The sequence below is a fragment of the Chanodichthys erythropterus genome, chromosome 12 (assembly GCF_024489055.1).
Source record: "Chanodichthys erythropterus isolate Z2021 chromosome 12, ASM2448905v1, whole genome shotgun sequence".
Classification (NCBI taxonomy): Eukaryota; Metazoa; Chordata; class Actinopteri; order Cypriniformes; family Xenocyprididae; genus Chanodichthys; species Chanodichthys erythropterus.
Window position 1 is genome coordinate 8307607 of NC_090232.1, and position 21922 is coordinate 8329528.

At 36.1% G+C, this 21922-nt stretch overlaps 1 protein-coding gene across 21 annotated transcripts in view; it reads right to left on the bottom strand.

Moving 5' to 3' along the window:
• The window catches only part of mbnl2 (muscleblind-like splicing regulator 2), a 79048-nt gene that overhangs the window by 30665 nt on the left and 26461 nt on the right, over nucleotides 1-21922 (bottom strand). The window contains exon 1 of one of the 21 annotated variants that reach the window (XM_067402912.1): nucleotides 655-2037. The exons of the other annotated variants lie outside the window; for them this stretch is intronic. Coding sequence (XP_067259013.1) covers nucleotides 655-750 — 96 coding nt within the window. The 5' untranslated portion in view covers nucleotides 751-2037. Of the gene's footprint in view, nucleotides 1-654; nucleotides 2038-21922 lie in introns of those variants that run through there. 21 annotated transcript variants of the gene reach the window in all.

Here is a 21922-nt window from a genome sequence, read left to right on the forward strand (position 1 = left end):
TAGATAAACAGCTAATTATTTAATGAAGCACATACAAAAGACCTAAACCAGAAGCGATCGAATATGTTTTACAGAAAACGGAAGTTAGATTGCGCATAACCCCTATGCTACATAGAACGGTAGATAGCTATATAGACAGACAGACAGAACAAACAACAGATAGAACGAACAAACAAAGAAACAAACAATCCGAAAGAACAAAGGAGCGAACGATCGACAGACAGACAGAACGAACGAACAAAAGAAAGAACAAACAACAGATAGAATGAACAAAGAAACAAACGATCCGAAGGAACAAAGGATCGACAGACAGAACGAACAAGAGACAGAACAAACAACAGATAGAATGAACAAAGAAACGAACGATCCGAAGGAACAAAAGGAATGAACGACAGACAGACGACAGACAAACAGACAGATGGACAGATAGATAGCAATGGTGAGGAAAGGTGCAATCTAGCAATGGTGAGGAAAGGTGCAATCAGGATGCTTAACAATTCAGATTTGAACCTGTGTCTCCCACATAAGCACCACACACGTGCAACGTCACACCACAGCTGTTTTAGTGCATTAGGGAAAGTCTTTCAATCAGTTGTGAGCACCAGGAGGGTATCAGGTAACCAGAAAGCTTTTAGACAAATCAACTCCACTTACTGTGAATGACTTCTTTGAACCCCTAAAAGCTCTTGCCCCTTTCAAAGCACAGAAACGACCGCACCTGAAACATCTGAAACGGAGCACGAACACCATAAATTGACAGTAAATGTTCTATACAGTCTCCTCAAATCAATCCCAGTGAGGACTGGGAACACTGCTACCCATTTCATGGAGAGATTAGGATTAAAACCACTTAACCCATTTAATATCCATGCCCCAACCTCAAGCCAAGTAATTCCCCTTACTCACCCATGTAAACGTAACGCATTTTCAAGAAAATTAGTGTTCAGGCGAACATGCTAATTAGGGTATAACTGAGGTCAAGTGGAAGTTGGCTGGTACAATTAATGTTTTCAGACTCTAATAATAGATTTACACAGTGATTTTCCCTGCAGAATAAAATCCCAGAATCTCCTAACTGTCATCCATTCAAAGAGAGTAAATTCCCAGTTTTTAATGTCGTCTGTCCAAACACTGATGGAGAATGTTAAATGCCCTTCGTCATACTCTACTCTTTGACCGATCGACCGCAAATTAGAGTTTGAACTGCGAACCCGTTTCTCTCCTCGACTCCAGTTTCCTTGATGTTCCGGGCTTGCAGTCAAAAGTAATCCAACTGCGCTGGTGGGTGGGAGACAAACACAGGGGCCATTTTCAGAGTAGAAGGAGAATTGAGCCTCAGTTGTGGCCTCCAACACCCAAACACCCATTTGCATTTCAGTCTCAATGGGCCTCTATTCCAGCGGCAGCGGCACAGTTGGCGAGCTGCATTACTTCTGATGAGGGCGGCACTCGAAACGCTGGAGACGTCTTGATGGCTCAGCAAGTATTTACAGCTAAATAAAAGCAAGTTCCTCTCATTGTATACACACACGACATGTCATGAACAAGACATCATGTACATCATTTGACTGTTAAATGAAAGTCACAAACTCTTTTATCCAAATTGACTAACAGTACACTTATTACTGGGACAAGTTGAATATTCAATGAATGCATTTCCAAGCCAAGATGGTGACATGGAGGTTGAAGTTCATTCTCCAGTTCATCTATACGTATCCCAATCGCATTGCTTCTTTTTAAAATGTAATTATTGCCATAATCTTTAATAAAATAACATTAACCATATTACTTCAGGGATTCCCACAGCTGAACCCTGAGATATTAAGTTAATATTTAAAAAATCTCACAACATATTTACTTGTTCATGTTACTCTGATGTCGGACAATGTTCACATGACATGCAGTAAAAAAAATAAAATATTTTTCATATATTTTGGTAAGCGTTTTATTTTAAAATATTTTTTTTTATAATAGATGTTTTTTAAATATATTTATTAACTTATAATTTAACCACATATTAGCAAAGGCTACTATATATTCATGGCATTTAAAATAATCATAACAACAATAATACTTCAATTAATTGTAAACTATAATTTACAAAAAAAAAAATACATAAATATAATTAAATAAATTAATAATAATAAACATTTAAATTTTCTCAATTTGATATTTGATTTAAAAAATAATCTATTAATTTCTTACAAGAAACGTTTTAAAATGTAATCTCTGAATACAAATTTTATTTTTGCATTTTTATAAAAACATTTTTTAGGTTTTTGTCAACTCCCAAACCCTTTGCAGTTCAAATTATTATTAATGAAAGACAAACATTCTTCAGAACAACATACCCTAATGAAGCATTCAATAAAACCAGGAACAAATATTAATACAGTAAACAGTGTTTATTTTGATTTCATGCTGACTTTATGTTATGCTCAGGGCCAAAATGGCTGATGGTTTGCACCTTCAAGAACTCAAATTAGCAACTTCCTGGTTACTATCCTTGCGCTTTAGCCATTACACCAGCTAAGTGTGAATCTTAACCACAAAACAAGGGTACTCATGAATGTGATCCCTTTAGAGTGAGCCATCACAAGAAATGTGGTCATGCCCTAGTTATCTGGCTATCAGCCTGAAAATACATCTGTCAGTTTACATTGCTGAAGAGCAATGGAGTCTCATGGAGTCTAGCTGATCTTTCATGCCTTCATGCCCACAGACAGCTGAAAATGACACTGAAAAAATAGCTTTTTATACCTCAAAACCTGTTCAGAAACGGGTGTGTGTCAGAGCAGTGAACCCAAGAGGGTGTCTTGTGTCTGTGGCATGTTCTGGGTGGCTGGTCATCCACAGCCATCAACGACCACCAATGAGTTTGCTCTAGAGGTCAAAGAAACCTAACCAAGTGAACTTGCCTGCAACCAGAACCAACAGGGATGATGGTGCAAAAGTGGATGAGAAAGCAGGAATAGCCTCTTGACTGAGTAAACCTTCCTGGTTCCTCTTCCGGAGTTCTGATCCATTTCACGCAGCTCCATTTCCCAATGAGACCGCACTCATCATATGGAATATGACCTACACAACCGTGAGTGCTGTTCACCAACATCACTTCCTGCTTTAAAATGAAGGGCTCTGTGGGTAACATATAGAGTGGAACTGAATCTAAAGAAGGAATTGAAACATTATACTAATTCTTTAGTTTCAGAATTCAGAAAGTCTGTAAGACAGATCAACTTGTGATGCTTAAAGGGGACCTATAATGCCCATTTTACAAGATGTAATGTAAGTCTCTGCTGTCCCCAGAATGTGTCTGTGAAGTTTCAGCTCAGAATACCTCACAGATCATTTATTATAGCTTGTCAAACTGGTCCCTATTTGGGTGTGAGCAAAATCACACCATTTTTGCGTGTCTTTTTAAATATAAATGAGCTGCTGCTCCCGACCCCCTTTCCAGAAGAGGGTGGAGCTTTAACAGCTCGTGCTTCGGTTGCTCAACAACAACAAAGCTGGAGAATCTCATGCAGCCAAAATGACAATCGTCACTAGCGGCGTTCAGACTTGCATTGTTTAAACCGGAGTCGGACACTGATGGAGAGACTCAGGAAGAAGTTACAACTTTTAGAATGCAACTAGATGTTTCTGAATGGTTAGTGGATACATTTATGCTGTGGAGTTGATTCAACTCATCGTTAACATGTGTCGTCATGTTAATCTTTTGTGCAAATCCAGCATTGAATTGACCCTCGTTTTTTGAAGCAGTCCGGGATAAAATGATGGCATGATAACAATACTCTACTACAACAACTCTTCCTCTTTTCTAAAGCAGCCCAACGTGGCCTCACCTCCTTTGTTACATGTTCCAGGGGACAGGGTTTATGTAAATTTTGGGGTTTGTGATGTCACTAACCCGGGAAGAAGCTTGTTGTAGTCTCTACCAGCTGTTTGTTGTAGTTCTTAAAGAGGGATTTCTGTAAAAGAAAATCTCCCGTTGCATTAACCTTTGACCATCTTAACTCAAACAGCAACATTACACACTAACTAAAGTTAAAAAAGTGAAATCATAATCAAGGACCCCTTTAATTTCTTCATGTTTGCAATGCAAGAACAAAGCTTTTACACACATTTTTTTTCTAACATAAATAATAAATTAAACGGAAAAAGAAAATGCAAAATGCAGTTTGGAAATATGTATAGTCAGCGCATCTTCAGTTTTGAGATCCACATTGACAGCACATACGTCTGTTTCAGATTCAGACAGGATTCTTTCCTCTGCTGAGATGTTTGTATTACTACAGTTATTTGCAGACGTGAGAAGTGAGAGTTTATTAGACTCAATGCAGGGATCAGCTCCTTCCAGATCACTGCTTCCCCAAAGTGAGTTTCACTGTAGCGGAAAAGGCAATTACAAATAATGAGGTGAGAGAGACTTATGGGGAAATACTGCCTGACGCTGGTTTAGTTAATATTACTAACACACACATAAGTAAGTAAATCTTACATCTATCTAATATATTTGTCTGCAGTGCAATTTATAATACAAGTGGTTTAATTTTACATATTTAATGCATGAATAGCTCTAAATAAAGAAAATAATGAGTATAGCTACATACTGAACACTACAATCCTGTAAATTTTTGTAAAAAACAATTAAAAAAAATACTTTTTGATATATACATACACACACATATTCACAAAAGTATTTTCTTTGAAATAAATTGTTTATATACTGCACACAAATATTATATATATATATACACATACATACATACATACATACATACATACACAGTGACCAAAGACAAACAGAAATGTTTAAAGGTCTATTTATTGTCTCTTTACCTTATCTCAATTTAGACTGCACACTCAACTAAAATATATTATTTTTACTGTGAGTGTAATAAATGAAGCAGTACAGAATAATAAGCTGACTATGACATCATGTGAACACGCCCGAAAAGCATTCAAAGCCGTTTCTCCAGCTGGTAATTATGCATGCATTGGACTGCGCAACAATAATCCCAGAGACGGGCAGACGGCTCTGACACATCTGAGATTAATGCGCAAGAAAGACTAGATCCTGCTCTTCTAAGCCTGAGAAAGACGCTCATTAAGATGCCTATTCTCGCATAACCTGTCATCTGCAGGGCCATCCCAGCAGCACACACACGTATATCTATCAGTGCCTGTGTGGAAACAGAGCAATTCATGCACAAACACTGGCACACGCTTACGGCTCTGCATGCACAGGATCTGCACCACCAAAAGCTTCTCAGATTTCACATTTAAGTTTTACTCTATGCTGTCCAATTTAACCAGGTGCACTGATTCAACATGGACGTCCTCATGGTCTGTGTAGGAGTTGCAGCGAAAACGGGAGGCTGCTGGTGCACACAGAATAAAAGAGTAACAAAAGATTCATGTGTTGCCCGTTTAGTGCATCTTAACTTGCTTAGCACACTCTCCATGTTTGTTTTTAGTTGTGCTGATGCATCAAACCGCAAGCTAAAGTCTCAAGGTCTGGAAAAACACTGTGATGACGGTCAACCTTGTGTTGAGCCAGACAATATTAGCTCTGATTAAACTAAAAATGAGAATTCTGCCATTCTTTACTCACTCTCATATAGTCTCAATGCAATATAATGAAAGTCAATGTACTCCAACACAACAAAACAACCTTTTGCAACCCACAATATTGGTTGTTAAAGCAGCATTATATTAATTCTGGCATGCAAAAGGCAACATTCGTTTCCAGGCCTCGACCTAAAATGAACCTGACAGTAAACTGAGTTTTGCTTTATCATGTTTAGTTATATATTAACAAAAAATATTTTAATCAATACATTTAAATATTCCGATCATGTTCACATACTATGTGAATGAGCAATGAATGCATGAATTGACAATTCAATGAACAAAGATGAAATTAATTCATAAATAATAAAAGCATGAAATACATTACAATGCATAAATACTAGAGCTGCACAATTAATCGTTAAAGGATCGTGATTTCAATTCGATCACTCACGCGTTCTTATTCCTAAATGACAATGATTCACCTGTGTCTATTAAATCTTTTAGAGAGCAGTTGTCATGTATAGATATGAAACAGCTTCACAAACAGTCTTTTCTACCACACAGTATTGTTATTTCTGTGCTAAAATAATTCATATTATCTCAGAAGTACTGTGAAACAGTTATAGTTCAGATATAAACACTGATGTCTATGGTAGCAATCAAAATAAAGTAAATCACCTTTTGAAACTAACTTGATGCTTCAAATAAAGATTGTATCAGTTACATCGTTACACCAGTAGGTGGCAACAAGTGAGTATTAAATAGGGATGTCCCGATCACGTTTTTTTGCCTTTGAGTCCGAGTCCGAGTCATTTGATTTTGAGTATCTACCGATACCGAGTCCCGATCCGATACTTCTGTTTTTTCGCTCTTCTTTATTCTTTTTTATGTATTATAGATCCAGGATCAAGGAACAGTGCTTTTCAGGTTTTTCAGGTATCTAACAGTAGTTTTCACGTACAGAAAATGGATAAAGTAATCAAATATAAAATATCACTGCATATTATCTTTACTGTATAAAATAAATAAAGATTAATCATTATTGAAGTTACAAAAACTATTCAGTCAAGAGCAGTGAGTGATTTCTTTGTTATTTGTTGTTTGATTTAACATTAAAAGCAGGCAGCAGGAATAGTTTTTTCCCTATAAGACATGCACGATCCAATACATATATTGTTAAACATGCACTGTCTTTCTCAACTAATATACGTTCACTTAAGACATAACCGACTATGTTTGCTAAGATACTCGCTAAGACAGGCATGTTGACATAATTTTTGTATGAATTTGTCCGCTGAAGTGCAAGACTTGAAAGACAACTCTGACTGACAACGCTGACTGAAATAAGCGTGTGCGCGCTTTGGATGAGCGCACGCAAATCTTCTCACAGCGCGTGCGAGTTCTCTTTCGCGTCTTGTTCTTGAAGGTTTAAATCAGCAAGGCTTAAATCAGTTAGTTTATACACAGATAGCAACGTGTGCTGTTCAGGTCTCACCTGCGCTCGCGCTATCAACGGCGATGACGGCGTAAATGACTGGACATTAGAGCAGACGGCACTTGCAGTTAACAGTTTACAAAGAGTAACTGTTTTGTCCATGCTTTCTGATTATTGTTGTTGTAACGTTTCCATCGACTGAAACATACATTATCTGAACTCTGTCTGTCTGTTTTCCATGTTGCTATTTTAAACAAACCATATTAACCAATAGATGCGTCGTCATTCGAGATGGACCACGGTGCAAGTGCGTACCGAACCATAAGTGGAGAACCGTAAGTCTTTTACCGAGAACCGTTGCACCCCTAATACATAGCCTATATATCCGAGTCCTGATCGGGAGGTAACGTCCGATTCCGATTGAGTCTGAAACCACGTGATCGGGCCCGATTTCCGATCGCGTGATCGGATTTGGACATCCCTAGTATTAAAATATTAATTTGTCATTGAATCATACATTCAAGAGATTTGTTCAAAAACACTGATTCATCCAGCAATGAAAAAAGTTAAGTCTTTATGAGTGAGTCATTGAATCATTCATTCAAATTATTTAAAAATAATTTCAAAATTTATGTATTTTAAATAGACTGTAGCAATTAAAATGGTCAGAACCTCTATAAATTATTTGTTGAGCTGTCTATTCAGAATCGTGATCTCTATTTTAAACAATCATTCTTAAACTTATCCAGAATCACGTAGCTCTAATAAATACACAAATGCAAAATAACTAAATTGATTGAATAAACTGATTGAACAAATACATGTATACATCAATGAACAATGAATCAATGCACAACAACAACAACAACAACAAAAAGATGAAATTAATTTTTTTTTAAAGTATTTTGTAAAATTGCATAAATACACAAACATTAATAAGCAAGTGAATTTAAAATATTCTGAACAGATAAAAGAACACAAGTGAATGAATGATTGAATGAACCACAAGTGTGTGTTGGTGTCTCTAGGGCACAAAAGAGCCCGTCTGCTTCAGCATGCCTGATCCAGCACTGTAAATCTGATCATCTGTGAAGTGCTGAGATGTGACGCCCACCCAGGGGAGTCGCAGTAATCCACCACACATTCTCAGTTTAACACACAAATAAACTCTCTAATACACACATACATACAAACACACACACAAAAACAGCTCCGCTGCTAAAGCATAGCCATTCAGTAGTGATACACCAATACAGGGCTCGACAGCATTATTGACTTTGTGACTAAAAATAGAAGTGTGCGAACTATAAAACATATTTACAAAAATAGATCTCCATGGGTCTTTACTTTGTTTTAGATGGATGTAAGAGTGCATATTTTTGCAAGGTTCCTGCCGTGTCGTAATTTCGAGATGACAAAATGTGACGTTCTGACATTCTTGAGCTGGAATTAGGCATTTCTATGAATTAGGCATTTCCCTGAAGGGCGTGTCCGTGGCGGCCTGACAATGTTTGATGTTTCGCCATGAAAGAGGAAGCTGTTGGCATACAATGTCTGCCCCAAACTTCACATGTGATAAGAATCCTAGCCTAAAGACATCTACATGCCAATATTCGATTAGTCATAGCGCCATCTGCTGGTAACAGGAAATAGCATGCTTTGCACTGTATGTCATGAATTTACAAACATACTAGAAACACGTTAAATCGTGCAACACTTGGATAAGTGCTAATGTATGCGATTAACGCCATGAAACAGGAAGTTGTTGTAACTCAGGCATACAGGCAATCTGCCTCAAACTTCACATGTTTGATAAGTGCCCTGGCCTGAAGACATCTACATGCCAAATTAAGTTATAGTCATATCGCCAGCAGCTGGTAGCAGGAAGTGTGGCAAATACAAATGACAGACATTATCCTCCTACATTTATGTACTTAAATGCATATTTCCCATCGTGCTCTTTTTTCCTAAAGCCACCGGGTGGTGGTGGCACAGGTGCGAGGGCCCTTTCATCGCTGCTTGCAGCTTTGATCACAAGTTGAAATCTCGTAATTATGGTAATTACGTCATGGCGTGAATGCATCTCTAATCTCCATCATACGTTTGAATGAGCAGCAGGAAGCAGTAAAGACATTTCAAAATAAGAGTTCTGGTGTATTTTGGGTTTGTTTATAATTCAAAGTCCTGTTTTATGCAGAACTTTTTTTTCTGGTTATTATTGATATTTCGTTGGGAAAAATCTGGAATTTAATTTAATGTTTAGAATATACAAAATTCCATTATTATTAAATAAATATAGTTTGAAGTAGTACTATTTCTAAACTGTACTTTTTGTATCCAAATAAATAATTTTGCTTGTAAATGTCTCCTCGTATACCTTTATTAATAATAATAATAATAAAAAAATGAATACATTTTTATTGCACTCCCTAAGTTCTTAAAAGCATCTGCGATATTGAAATTCTCTGATCTGCTTCCAATATCAAACTAATCAGACTAATGCTAATGTTGGCCAATACGGAAATTATCTAATTGTGCATTGCTAGATTTTAGTGGAAAAAATATTTTAGCATTTCTCAATTAAGACATCACTGAGATTACCAGCGTCAATCATGACAAAACCGGGTGAGAAAATCTGTGATGCACATGATGCGTTTTGATCATGGGTGGGTGTCAGAGCTGCGAATCTGTCACAGATGAACGGGAGGCCTTTCCAGTGGCAACATCTACAACACTTGTTTGCCAATGTAAATGAGTCACGTGTGTCGAGTGCCCCACTTCACTGCAGTTCGCTGTGATTAAAGAAGGCATAAACTACAAATGTTTTGCAACCTGATGCGTCGAAGGAGGGAAGCTGCATGACATCACAAAAAGCTCACTAAATAAACAGTAAAAAACTGGCATCAAATAACTTTGTATTATGAGTTAAACAGAGACAAAATGATTTATTTTCAGATGTTTGGGGAAATAAAATGGCTGGTGCAGCTCTGCAGTGAATCAAAAATAGAAACTGGACTTCCAGTGTAGAGTTACAGCACAGCAATCATTATAGACAGTGTTAAAACTTAAATTACTCAAAGGATAAATTTAAGTTTAATTAAAATATTTGTACAGTTCATATACAAGAATTATTAAGTGGGTAAAATAAAATGTATAATAGGGCTGGGCATTGACAAATTTCACAATTTGATTCGATTTTGATTCACAAACTTGAAATTTGATTTTGATTTAATTTAATATTGATTAATTGGGGCCTATCAGGTAGAAAATTTCGAATGGCTTTTCTGAGGTAAATGTGATATTACATGACATTGTTAACAAGCTGTTTTATTGACATCTTTCGGCGACTGAAACACTGATTGATCAGATTTAGAATATATAATATTTTTGGTTAACGTAGCCAAACGCATGGAAAAGAGCAGCATGAATATATTGAATGGTATCTCCTTTTGTGTTCTACAAGAGAAAGAAAGTCTCATGGGTTTGGAACAACAAAGATGAGTAAATCATGACAAAACTATCCCTTTAATGCATTCACGAAATGTCCATCCCACACATTTCTGCTCAATGCTTTTATGCCTGACAAACAGTGCTCTTGACTAGAACAACAGCAAACGCGTCAGCAGCATGAATGCAACACGTGTCTCCTGACATTTTATGGCCTTCATCGCCATATTCTCCCGTGTTCGTTGATGAGTCCCAACATCACAGACAGAGCGAGGCCGATGGGAGTCTCTTAACATGACTGAAGTGGCTGCAAATGACAGGAAGCGCGCAACAGGCCATGCGTATCAGTATGACTCATCTGTTTCAAGAGCACATGTTCCCTTCACCGTCACATCAGCAGCTCTCTCACAGATGTCAATAACCAACCACATCTGATTATATGAAAATAAATGAGAAACAACAGATAAGACTAGTACCAAGTAGAATTTCCACAGCATGTTGGTTCATTGGCCAGAGATGGACTGGTCCCCCAGCTGAACCTGGTTTCCACTAAGGTTTTCGTCTCCATTTCTGACACAGATGGATTCTGATTGTTATGTCAGTAACATTTTCTTATTTTAACAATTATAATAAACAATTCCTCTAGCAAGAAGAATTCTTCTGAACATTGATTTTTTTTTATTATAATTGCTTTTATTGTTGATTAATAAAAGCAAAAAGCCAATTGAGGCCATACATTATAGTGATTTTACCATGATGACCATGTTTTGGAACAGCAAAATCACTGTGTTGATTACCATTAATTTCATAAGCCAATTTTTTTTATTTAGTCAAACTGAGTCGTCCTTGTGATGGAGGTTCGGATTGAATAACTAGGTCTTCCGATGTTTCATCGTTAGACTCGCGTTCGGATTTCTGCGGTAAAATCGACGCTATCGTTACTGTCTTTACAGTGTGTACAATCGCTGAGCTTTAATTCAGCTATGGTAATGGGAATTTGATGTTCATTTCAATATACGCTGTAAACCGTAGACCAATCACAACAGACTGAGCCATCTAGCCAATCAGAGCAGAGTAGGCTCACAGAAAGGAGGGGGTTAAAGAGACTAAATCTTCGGACGAGTCATATGAGAATGACTGAAAATGTGGTTGTGTGCAATGTAAGTGAGAAAACGAAAGTGTTATTTGACCATTGATGCATGTAAACCTGTTGTAGGAGACCTCCAAAACAAAATTAGGAACTTTTAAAATAGCATAATAGGGCCACTTTATAAAATGTAGACTTATTAAAGACTAATATTAGAGACAGTAGCATGTTGCCACTTTTGCAAACGCTTTTCAAACAACACAAATGGTCTCATTCTTCAATAAACAGCTCAGTGTAAATATGAATTAGGAACCTATTTGTTTTCACCCAGTGAAATGGGGCTCTTTTAAAGGGTAATCAGATTTATTATACTATACTATGCTAAAATTACAGCTGTTGACAAACACATCAGTACTTTGCACATTTGTTCCAAGAATACACTGAGATCTTTACCAATAAAATAACTGGTAAAAACATTTATTAGCCACTGTGCAAAAAGGTACATTTACATATACGTTCATAATAACACTCCTTAATACAGCACACAAAATCCCAAAATAAACTAGTTGGGGCCCAATTGCTCCCCCTCTTCTTCATGCTGACAGCTCTGCGTCAGTCCCGACCCCTCTGTAACCGTATACACACTGCCAATTAGCATCCCCCACCTGTCGTGCCAGTTCAGTGGCGCAGGCATCTGCTGGGTGTGAAATTGGCCACAGCCGATCTGGCTTTCATCCGTGAACCCTGCCAAACCCCTGCTGCGTCCTAACCTCGGCCGGCCATGACCTCCACTGCCAGACAGACAGGGATGGCCGCTCTGCTCCACACACCTATTCTCAATGGATGCTATCACATCCTGTTTCGCCCTGTTTAATGGGCGATGTAACGTGATACACTGGTTACGGACTGCTGTCGGGGCACATGCAATCAGAAGCGGATAAGTAACTTGTTTTAATGCATGATGAATGTAATTTAAATCATATTAGCTTTACTGTCTGTGTGTTTAAATTGTAACATCTATTTATCTTCTATGAATATAGGGGTCTGTTCCAAAACCTAGTGAGCCAACTCGCCATATATAGGGAGCTAGCTTCTAAAAAAGCATTCGAACTGATAAGTGACGATTTGAAATGCTTTTACAATTATATTTAAAAGAAAAATGTTCAAATGTTTTTCAAAAAAGGTTGCCTTATTTGATCAAAAATACAGTAAAAACAGTAATATAGTGAAATTAGAATGTAATTTATTCCAGTGATCAAAGCTGAATTTAAAATCATTACTCCAATCTTCAGTGTCACATGATCCTTCAGAAATAATTCTAATTTGCTGCTCAAGAAACATTACTGATTATTAATTATCAATGTTGAAAACAGTTGTGCTGCTTCATTTTTTTTTTACCATGATATTTTTCAAGATTTAATGAATAGAAAGTCCAAAAGAACATTTATTTATCATAAACAGTATCAGCAGCCTTCTTTTCAAGTGTTTCTTGAATTAAAATCTGATTTAAGATTAGTTAAGATGAAGTTAAAAGGAAACATCTTCAATACATCTCAGACCAATGAGATGACGATATGAAGGTAAGATCACTGCCAGAAAGTCATCTGTGCTATTTCCGAAATGCATCTGTCTGCATTACAAATAATTCTTCAGTGGCCGTGACTCAAGCGAAAATGGATTAAATTAGTGACCATTAAACAACATGCCATGTTTATGCTTGTTTTTAAGCAAAGGCTCATTTCAATCAAGATCTTGTATTCCAAGCAAATCCAACAGTATTGCACATTTGCTTTGATTTTGAAGTCTTCCCAGAACACTAATTATAGCACATTTGTTTTTCTGTCAGATGAAAATGATTTGAATGAGAAATTTCAAGATACAGAACATGGATCTAGGCTGCCCAAGCTGACAGCCATTAATGCTGTGTGAAATAAACAATCGATAAATGTCCACATTCGGCTCGTACACCAGCATTGATGGCTGAGTACGCTCCAACAACGGACCTCAGAAAGACTTCAAGGCATCTCTCACATGGGCGTTCAGGTGACAGGGTTGTTTTCCCAGCTAGGCTTTGCTTTCATAGAGATGGAGGCATTTCTCAGCCACGTCAAGCATGAAACATTGCATCCGACAGATATCTGTGGCTGACAAACTAGCCAATCATGAAGCCTTCAGTTATGACATCATAAAACAACCGCCATACAAGCGTGAAATATATTGAACCATCAATCCTGCAATCAAAGCATGAACTCTGAGCGCATTATTTTTTGTGCTAAAGCTGTACACACCACTGATGCTTGTTTAGAAGTGCTGCATTAAAACTAATTACCGCATTTTTACATACAGTGATGTTTGCATATGCAAAACATGCAGCAATGCTATGCATTTGCTAAGGTGTTAGTAGAAATCATCATTGCTTTTTTTAAGACCAATATTGATACAGATTATTTTGTATTTTATGGTTTTTGTATTATTTTTAAAACTTTATAACAACTAAATGATCATTATTTACAACAAAAAATATAAAATATAAATATTAACTCTTTCCCTGTCATTGACGGAATTTTCAGTCATTTGAGACAACTCTTCCCCGCCATTGATGGAATTTTCCGTCTTTTTACTGTTATTTGGCAGAGGGCGCTATTACGCATCTTCTGAAAAAATATAGAATATCTGGATCATAACACAGACAAAAAATTGCATAAGCAATAAAAGCATTGCTTATGCACGTTGAATAAACATTCCTTTTATTCAAAACATTGCTTTTTTTTAATGAAACTTATCTACATTCAAATGTTGTTAAAAAAATGAATGAAGCTAGATTAAAACAGTTTTTTATTATTATTGTTTAAAAGCAGAGGCTCTGTTCTTTCTTTTGATATATTGCATGTTAAGATATTCATATAATAAAATATATTCTGGGGGCCATGACATTTTTGTGAAAATTATCAAAAACAATGGCGGTAGCTGTCAGCTTAAAAAAATAAAAAAATTCATGAAATAAATTAAAAACGCTGGCGGGGAAAGAGTTAAAGACATGCCTTCATTATTATTATTTTTAAGTTATTATGTTTAAATGCAAATTTATGCAAAGTTGAAAAAAAAAAAATCACCGTTTTAAGCTTGTTCATTTGAGGGTGCGTTCACACTTGTCATGTTTGGTTCGATTAAAACGAACCCTGGTGCGATTGCTCGGATAGTGCGGTTCATTTGAACATATGTGAACGCTGCCATCCGAACCCTGGTGCGCACCAAACAAGCGGACCGAGACCGCTGAAAAGATGGGTCTCGGTCCGCTTCCAAACGAACTCTGGTGCGGTTCGAATGATATATGAACGCAACCCGGACCAAAGACATGTAACCGAACCAAAAACAGGAAGACGAGACCCTAAAAAGGACAGAATCCTCACGCATGTCCGTTTTTCTTGTCATAGTCGCGAGTTTGCCCATCACAGGCATCAGATGCGCGTCTCCACGCAGCAGATCATTTGTGTGTGTGACGGAGGGATTCCCGCCGGTGTTTTGACTACTTTACACATTTTATAAGCTCTTCACGAGTTCCCAGCTGGCCAAAATACCATCACATGCAGGCTACGCACCGCTACGCACACACAACGAGCGCATTTACCTCAGAAAACAGCATTGTTTTGGATGTTCGGTAAGTTCCGTCTGAAAATAGGCGATACGTCATAAAATCCGACCAATCACGTTGTGAATGTATCCCTATGCCTGAAGGTTCGGTATCTTTTGGTTCGGTGATAAAATTGCCAATGTGAACGCTAACCGGACCAGGACTAAATTTTTTTTTTTCTTCTTTGGTCCGGACCAAATGGACCAAACGAACCAAACTACAAGTGTGAACGCACCCTAAGTTATGTATTTCTAACTTGAGAATGAATAGCTATTATTAAAATATTTAGTATTTAGTATACATTTGAGTATTTAATGTATAAAAACTAGGGTTTGGACAATAAATCGATGCATCGCAAATCGAGAAATGATTCTGAAACTATTCTGATATTTTCCAAATTTAGCGTGATTCTCCTTTTAACAGCAGATGGCACTGCATGCTTTAGAAACAGCTGTACTCTGCTTGTTTCCAATTCCTTACTCTCACAACTTGAACCTTCTATAAAATAATCAGTTCATAAAGTTCAAAAAGGTTAAAGTGAATTGCAAGGGTGTTTGCAGTAGGCTGTTTACATTAATTTCACGTCATAAAAGAATCCTGAGGTGCAAGTACATTCACAGACTCAGCCGAATGCACGAGCGCTCTTCTTCATGAGCATTTGAGCGTGCTGTTAAAAACTAGCCTGGAGCACCATCTGCTGTTAAGAACTACGCTCAGAATCGATTCGAGAGATAATCTCAATGCATTCGGAAAATATCCGAATCGATCCACAAATTGCGATGCATCGATATATTGTCCCAGCCCTAATAAAAACATTAAATATGTTACTTTATCTGTACCATTGTTAGGTGCTTTCTTTGGACACACCAATTGAAGACCTTTATCAGTATGTATTAATCAGTCCACTTCTAGTTACTAAGGTGGGTTCTTACTAAACCAAGCAAGCCTGTGAGATTTTTTAACAAGTTTTATCATCTACCAGGTGATTAAATCAATGAAAACAACTTATTAAAATCAAGTTGGGAAGTAAAAAAAAAAGGTTGTAAAACTAATTATCAGCCTATTTCTAGTTTCTAGGTGGTTGCTTACTGAACCAAGCAAGTCCGAGGGATTTTGTTAAACAGTTTCGTCATCAAATATGTGATGTAAATCATTTTGAAAACCCCAAACCTAAGTAAACAATAGCAAGCAGCACAAATTACTAATCATGAACTAAATATGCTGACCTCAGAGTCTAAACCTCAATACAGCATCGATGGATCTTCCTGAAATTGCGGCTGCATCGTCCCATGGCACTAAGCTGGAAAACTGCCACTCACGTAAGCTAAACGATATTCACAAAGCGGCCCTCCAATTGGGAGTCCAACAGTAACTTAAAGGTTACAGCCTAATTAGACGAGGCTTCTGATTTCAAAGCCTCTCGGCTCATTAAAGCATATTGGCCTCCCTACACCAGCTGTGGCCTCCCAGTCTATCTCTTCTGGTCTCTGGTGGTGGAAGACTTCACCAAGGGAACCACGCAATAGGATCAGATCCACCACTGGAACATTGGGATCTACAGTGTGGCCTGTTTTGCTGCTCAACACCTCATTACAGTTCCTAAATAAGGCAGGGGATACAGTGGGAAATCAATGGTGATTGCAGATTTGATTGAATGTGATATGTTTTGCTCAGGAACTTTCTGAGAATTTGTGTGGTTTGAACCTGTTAGGAAATGACTGTAATGTTTTGGGGTTGCACAATATTACAAAAAAAATGATTGCCTTCAGGAATATTTTGCTCATAAGTTCTTGATAATCTTGAATTGAGTTTTTAATGTCAGTTAGTTACAAATAGAAATAATTCTAAAGTCAATTCCGCTTTACATTTTGAAGTTGCTGCGCTTTGCACATCTATTAGTTGTTACTGTGTCTCCAATTACATTTTTTATTCAATTTAACTTCTCAAAGAAAGCTCTTGTCTTGCACATTTATGTTGCTTTAACTGGTAAAAATGTTTAGAGGTCAAAAAAGCTGACGGTTATAATCTGCCGTTGGATCAAAATCATATAGAGAGCCTTCAAAAATATTTTGCTCAAGTTCTTGGTCCTTTTGTATTTTTGTATTTTATTTATTTATTTTTTTTATGTCAATAAATTCAAAAGTCAATTTTGCTTCATGTTTTGAAGCAGTAATGCTTTGCACGTCTATTTTTTTTTTTTTTTTTTATCCAACTTATGTTCTCAAACAAATATTTTGTTTTGCATTATTGGCATTGGCAAACCAAAAGGTTTTGACCACATACTTCACATTCATGATGCTTTAATTGGTAAATAAACAATTTAATTAGTAAATAGCTAGTTTAACTTGTAAATAATGTTTTGAGGTAACAGAAGTAATATAACAGCTGACTGTTTTAATCTGCCGTCAGATTGAAATGATAGGAATTCAGGAATGTTTTGCTCACAAGTTCTTGGTCAATTTGAATTCAGTTTTGTAATGTAAATGCAAAACAGAAGCGAATCAAGTCAATTGAATCTTTGCTCTTAGTTTTTACAATCTCTCTCATTAAAAATTTTCTTTTTATCCAATTTAACTTCTTAAAGAAATATATTGTTTTGTATTACTGGCAAACATATAACTTTAAGCCCCAAACTGTACATTTGTCCAAAAAGTCTACTAATCATCTTGTTTGTAGGAATTTAACTATGCAATTGTCTGATCTTGGGGAAAAAAAAAAAAAAAAAAAAAACTCTTTGGATTGTTCGATGGATGAAAGGGATGTTTTTTTTTTTTCCAGGAAAACCTTGATGTTGACTCTTTTACAGACTTGGAATGTTCCGGGTTCAATACAAGGTAATCGCTAGCAAAAGCATTTGTTGCAAAATGTTCATTATCACAGAAATAATTTAGACTCAATCCTAAATAATAAAAAAACCCCCACAAAACTCACATTCAGCAAAGCACTTGAAATGGAACTACACAAGGTCGGCTGATATCTAAATCATAAATATGTGCTGTTAAGTCTATTATGTTAAAGCCTTGGATCTATACTTTACAACAGTGTTTATTTGAGTTCATTTCTTTTTCAAAACCTAACATTTTCTGTGGTAAAACATTGTCATGAATGCTGTTGATATATATGAACTTTTTTCCATTATAAATTATTGGTAACAATTTACATTCTTACTATGAACGAACAATGGAAATTACTTATAGCTAATTCATCTTAGTTAGTGTTAATGTTAATTTATCTTATTTTTTAGTTTAAAATTCTCATTTGCTGTATGAAATATAAAATTTAAAGTATGTTTGACAAATAAAAAAAAACATTTTAGAAAAACAAGCATATGCAGCAAGCAAACAAGGTAGCGTGTTATTAGTAACCACTTGAAAGAATGTTGACACAGTAGCCAAGAGCCTCTCCAAGGTCTGTTTCTAATATCTCAATATTCCATAACAGATCCCCAGCTCCACATGGATAGGTATGTGAAAGAAATACAATCGAGAAGCAAGTGAAAGAGCGTCAACACACATGCAGGTGCACTGCAGCATTAACCAGCAGCAGCTGACAGTAAGAGCAACAAGCAGCGCTAACCAGCTGCAGCTGACGCGGCGGCATCAACAAACGGCTCCAGCGGTAGCTCCGAAGAAGCTCAGACTACTTCCCGTTTAGAAGTCACGAGTCCGAGCAGATACTGCATTGATGTTGAAGCTGCCTCCACCCCCACGGCAGGGTAAAAGTGAAGTCATATGGACCAAATGCAGGCCGACGTGTCGGAGGCCCCAGTCAGGAATGAGAGGGCTGCAGAACTCATCAAAGTCACTCCCTAGCAGCGGCCCGACGTTAAGCTCAAGTCAGCATTTCATTGTTTTGTGAATGACCTGGGGGATTGACACCCTGCCGAGCGAACACATTCCCCCACATGTTTGCTCTGGTGAGGGTGTGGTTTGCTTTGGTACATTGCACTGACAAAAAAAAAAAAAAAAAAGCAATTACAAGTCTGTCTCATTTGAGTTGAGAGTGATCAATCTCAAAATGGACTCTGTGTAAAGTAGTTGAAATACAGTGAATCTAACCATTTGAATAATTAGTTATCAACACAAAGAAAAATCATCTATTTAAGAAGATATTTATATTAATAAAATATAAGGTACTATTATTTATTTGAAAACAATTTCAAATAGCATTAAATATAAAAATATGAATACATTTAAATAACTCAAATTATTATTATATATTATTACATTTTATACTATGAGTAATAAATAAACAAAAAAGTTATACTTTATATTTATTTAAAGAATCATTTTTTCAAAAAGCCGAACTTAATTAGATAAAAAATAGCATTAAACTTGAAAATTAAAATTTATAAAATGTATAAAACTTTTTATACAAAAATAAAATAAAGCAAAAATAATAAATAAATAAATAAATAAATAAATAAATAAAAATTAAAGAACAGCAGCTAACTACACTGAATTAGGAAGATTTTTATTAATAAAAGATTTTTAAATGTTTAATTTACTACTATTCTAATTTATTTTAAGGTGTTATTTCATCCATATCTATTAAGAACAACAGGATTTTAAAATTAATGTAAATAACATTTAATATGGAAATATAAATGGATAATTATTTATATAATACACATTATGTATTTTTATTTGATATTATAAATTAATATAATACACTAAATAAACAAAAAATATATAACAGAACCATAGGCATATTGCCAATAAAAGATGTATAGATAAATACATATTGTAGTACTTAATAGTAGTTAAATTACATAAATTAATTAAATAATAACAAATAAACAAATAAAAATCCTGAATGTAAAAATTCTCTATAATATAAATTAACAAATAAGTAAATAAATACATTTGTAAAAACTCAGAAATTAGTATGCATGAGATTTATCACTATGTAGCTTTGTTACACACGGAGAGGACGTGTTGCCATGTTTATCTCTATTTAGTCAATGAAGATTTCTCTGAGACTGCTGCAAAATATAAAGCAACAAGAGATTAATACACTATATATATTATATATATAAAAATTTTTGAACAAAAGCATCAATGCAGTTTATCAGTCAGGCACAAAAACAGACAAAACTGTTGACACTTGTTCACTGGGTTTGGAGACACGTTGACCACTGTGTGTTTAGCTGATATGTGAGCTGTTATTAGGACATTGTGCCTGGACTGAAGGCTGCAACCGGTGCAAATGACTTGTCAAGCACAGACATCACTCAAGAGGCAAGACAGCGAGAGCGAGAAACAACACAACAACAGACTATTCAGTGTCAGGCACACCATCACATGACTCTGGCATTTGTATATTATCTAGGAAGACGGGAACGTCTCTCTTTTCCATCCCCCACACTTCAGCGCCGCTTCCTGCCTCTCTGTCAATAGTGTCAACCAGCTGCAGTTCAACCGGCTTCTGAGTAACTAGGTTAGAAAGGACAAATGCATGCTAGTTGGGTACAGTATTGGGAAACTAATCAGACTTTGAATTTTGCTATGAGCAACTCAAAGTTAAGCATCCACACATCAAGATATTTCTTTTATCCGTCGTGCATAAAAATAATCCAATATGTTACTTCAACAACATAATTTCATGTCAAATATCTGTACGAAATTGGCTGCCCGTCACAAATGAAACATTACCTGACACACTGTAAAAAAATAATCAGCATTTCCAGCATTAATTTCCCACTTTCCTCTAAACATTCAGTATTTGGGAAAAAGTACAATCTTGCACATGGATTTTTGGGAATATTAATGGGTGTTAAAAATGACTTTTCCTCTAAAAAACTAATCAAAAAAAAAAAAAAAAGTCAATCCAAAACTAGTCACGCCCTTTTTTGCATTTTTGGTGTTAATTTCCCACTTTTTTCCCAACATACAGTTGTCAGCGTAATACAAATGTGGGGGGAAAAATACTGATATAACTTGTTACTGGAAAAGGTCAACAATTTTGAACAAGTCACATTACTAATAAGGTGCAAAGTTACAAAGGATAGCAACTTTCCACGTTAATTTTCCACTTTGTTCACAACATTCAGTTATTACAGTAATACAATGTGGGGGGAAATAAAACCTGTTACTGAAAAATTAGGGTTACACTTTATTTTAAGGTGATACAGTTACATTGTACTTAAATACTGAGTAATATTAATTAACTACACATATTTACTATACAGTTACGGTTAGGGTTTGGTTTAGTTGCTTGTAATTACGCATAATTTACCATTATTATTATAGTAAGTACATGTAGTAACGTGTAACTACGTCAACTTAAAATAAAGTGTTACCAAAAGTAGTAAGCGTTATTTCAATAGTAACATTATTTAATTTCAAAGGTCATTGCCAAAACCAGTCACTCACTACTTCGCATTTCCTCTATTAATTTGAAATTCCCACTTATTTTCCAACATTCAGTTGTAAGCGTAATGCAATGTGGGAGAAAAAACACTGATGTAACTTGTTACTAAAAAAGTTGCAAAGTTACTAGCTAAACAACTTTTAACGAGTTACTTCCCAACACTGATTCGCTGGCCTTCTTCAAATGTCATGGCCTTGAATATGATGTCATGCTGCGGTCAAGCAGGAAATTCGCTGTGCTGCATTGTCTATAAAAATGGAAAACGTAGTCAGTACCAGCGGACTCTCGGCTGGATCTCTTTGTTCTGGCTTGGACAGGACGCACGGCACAATGCAGCACACACCTGCATTTTAAAAGGACAAATAGCAAAATC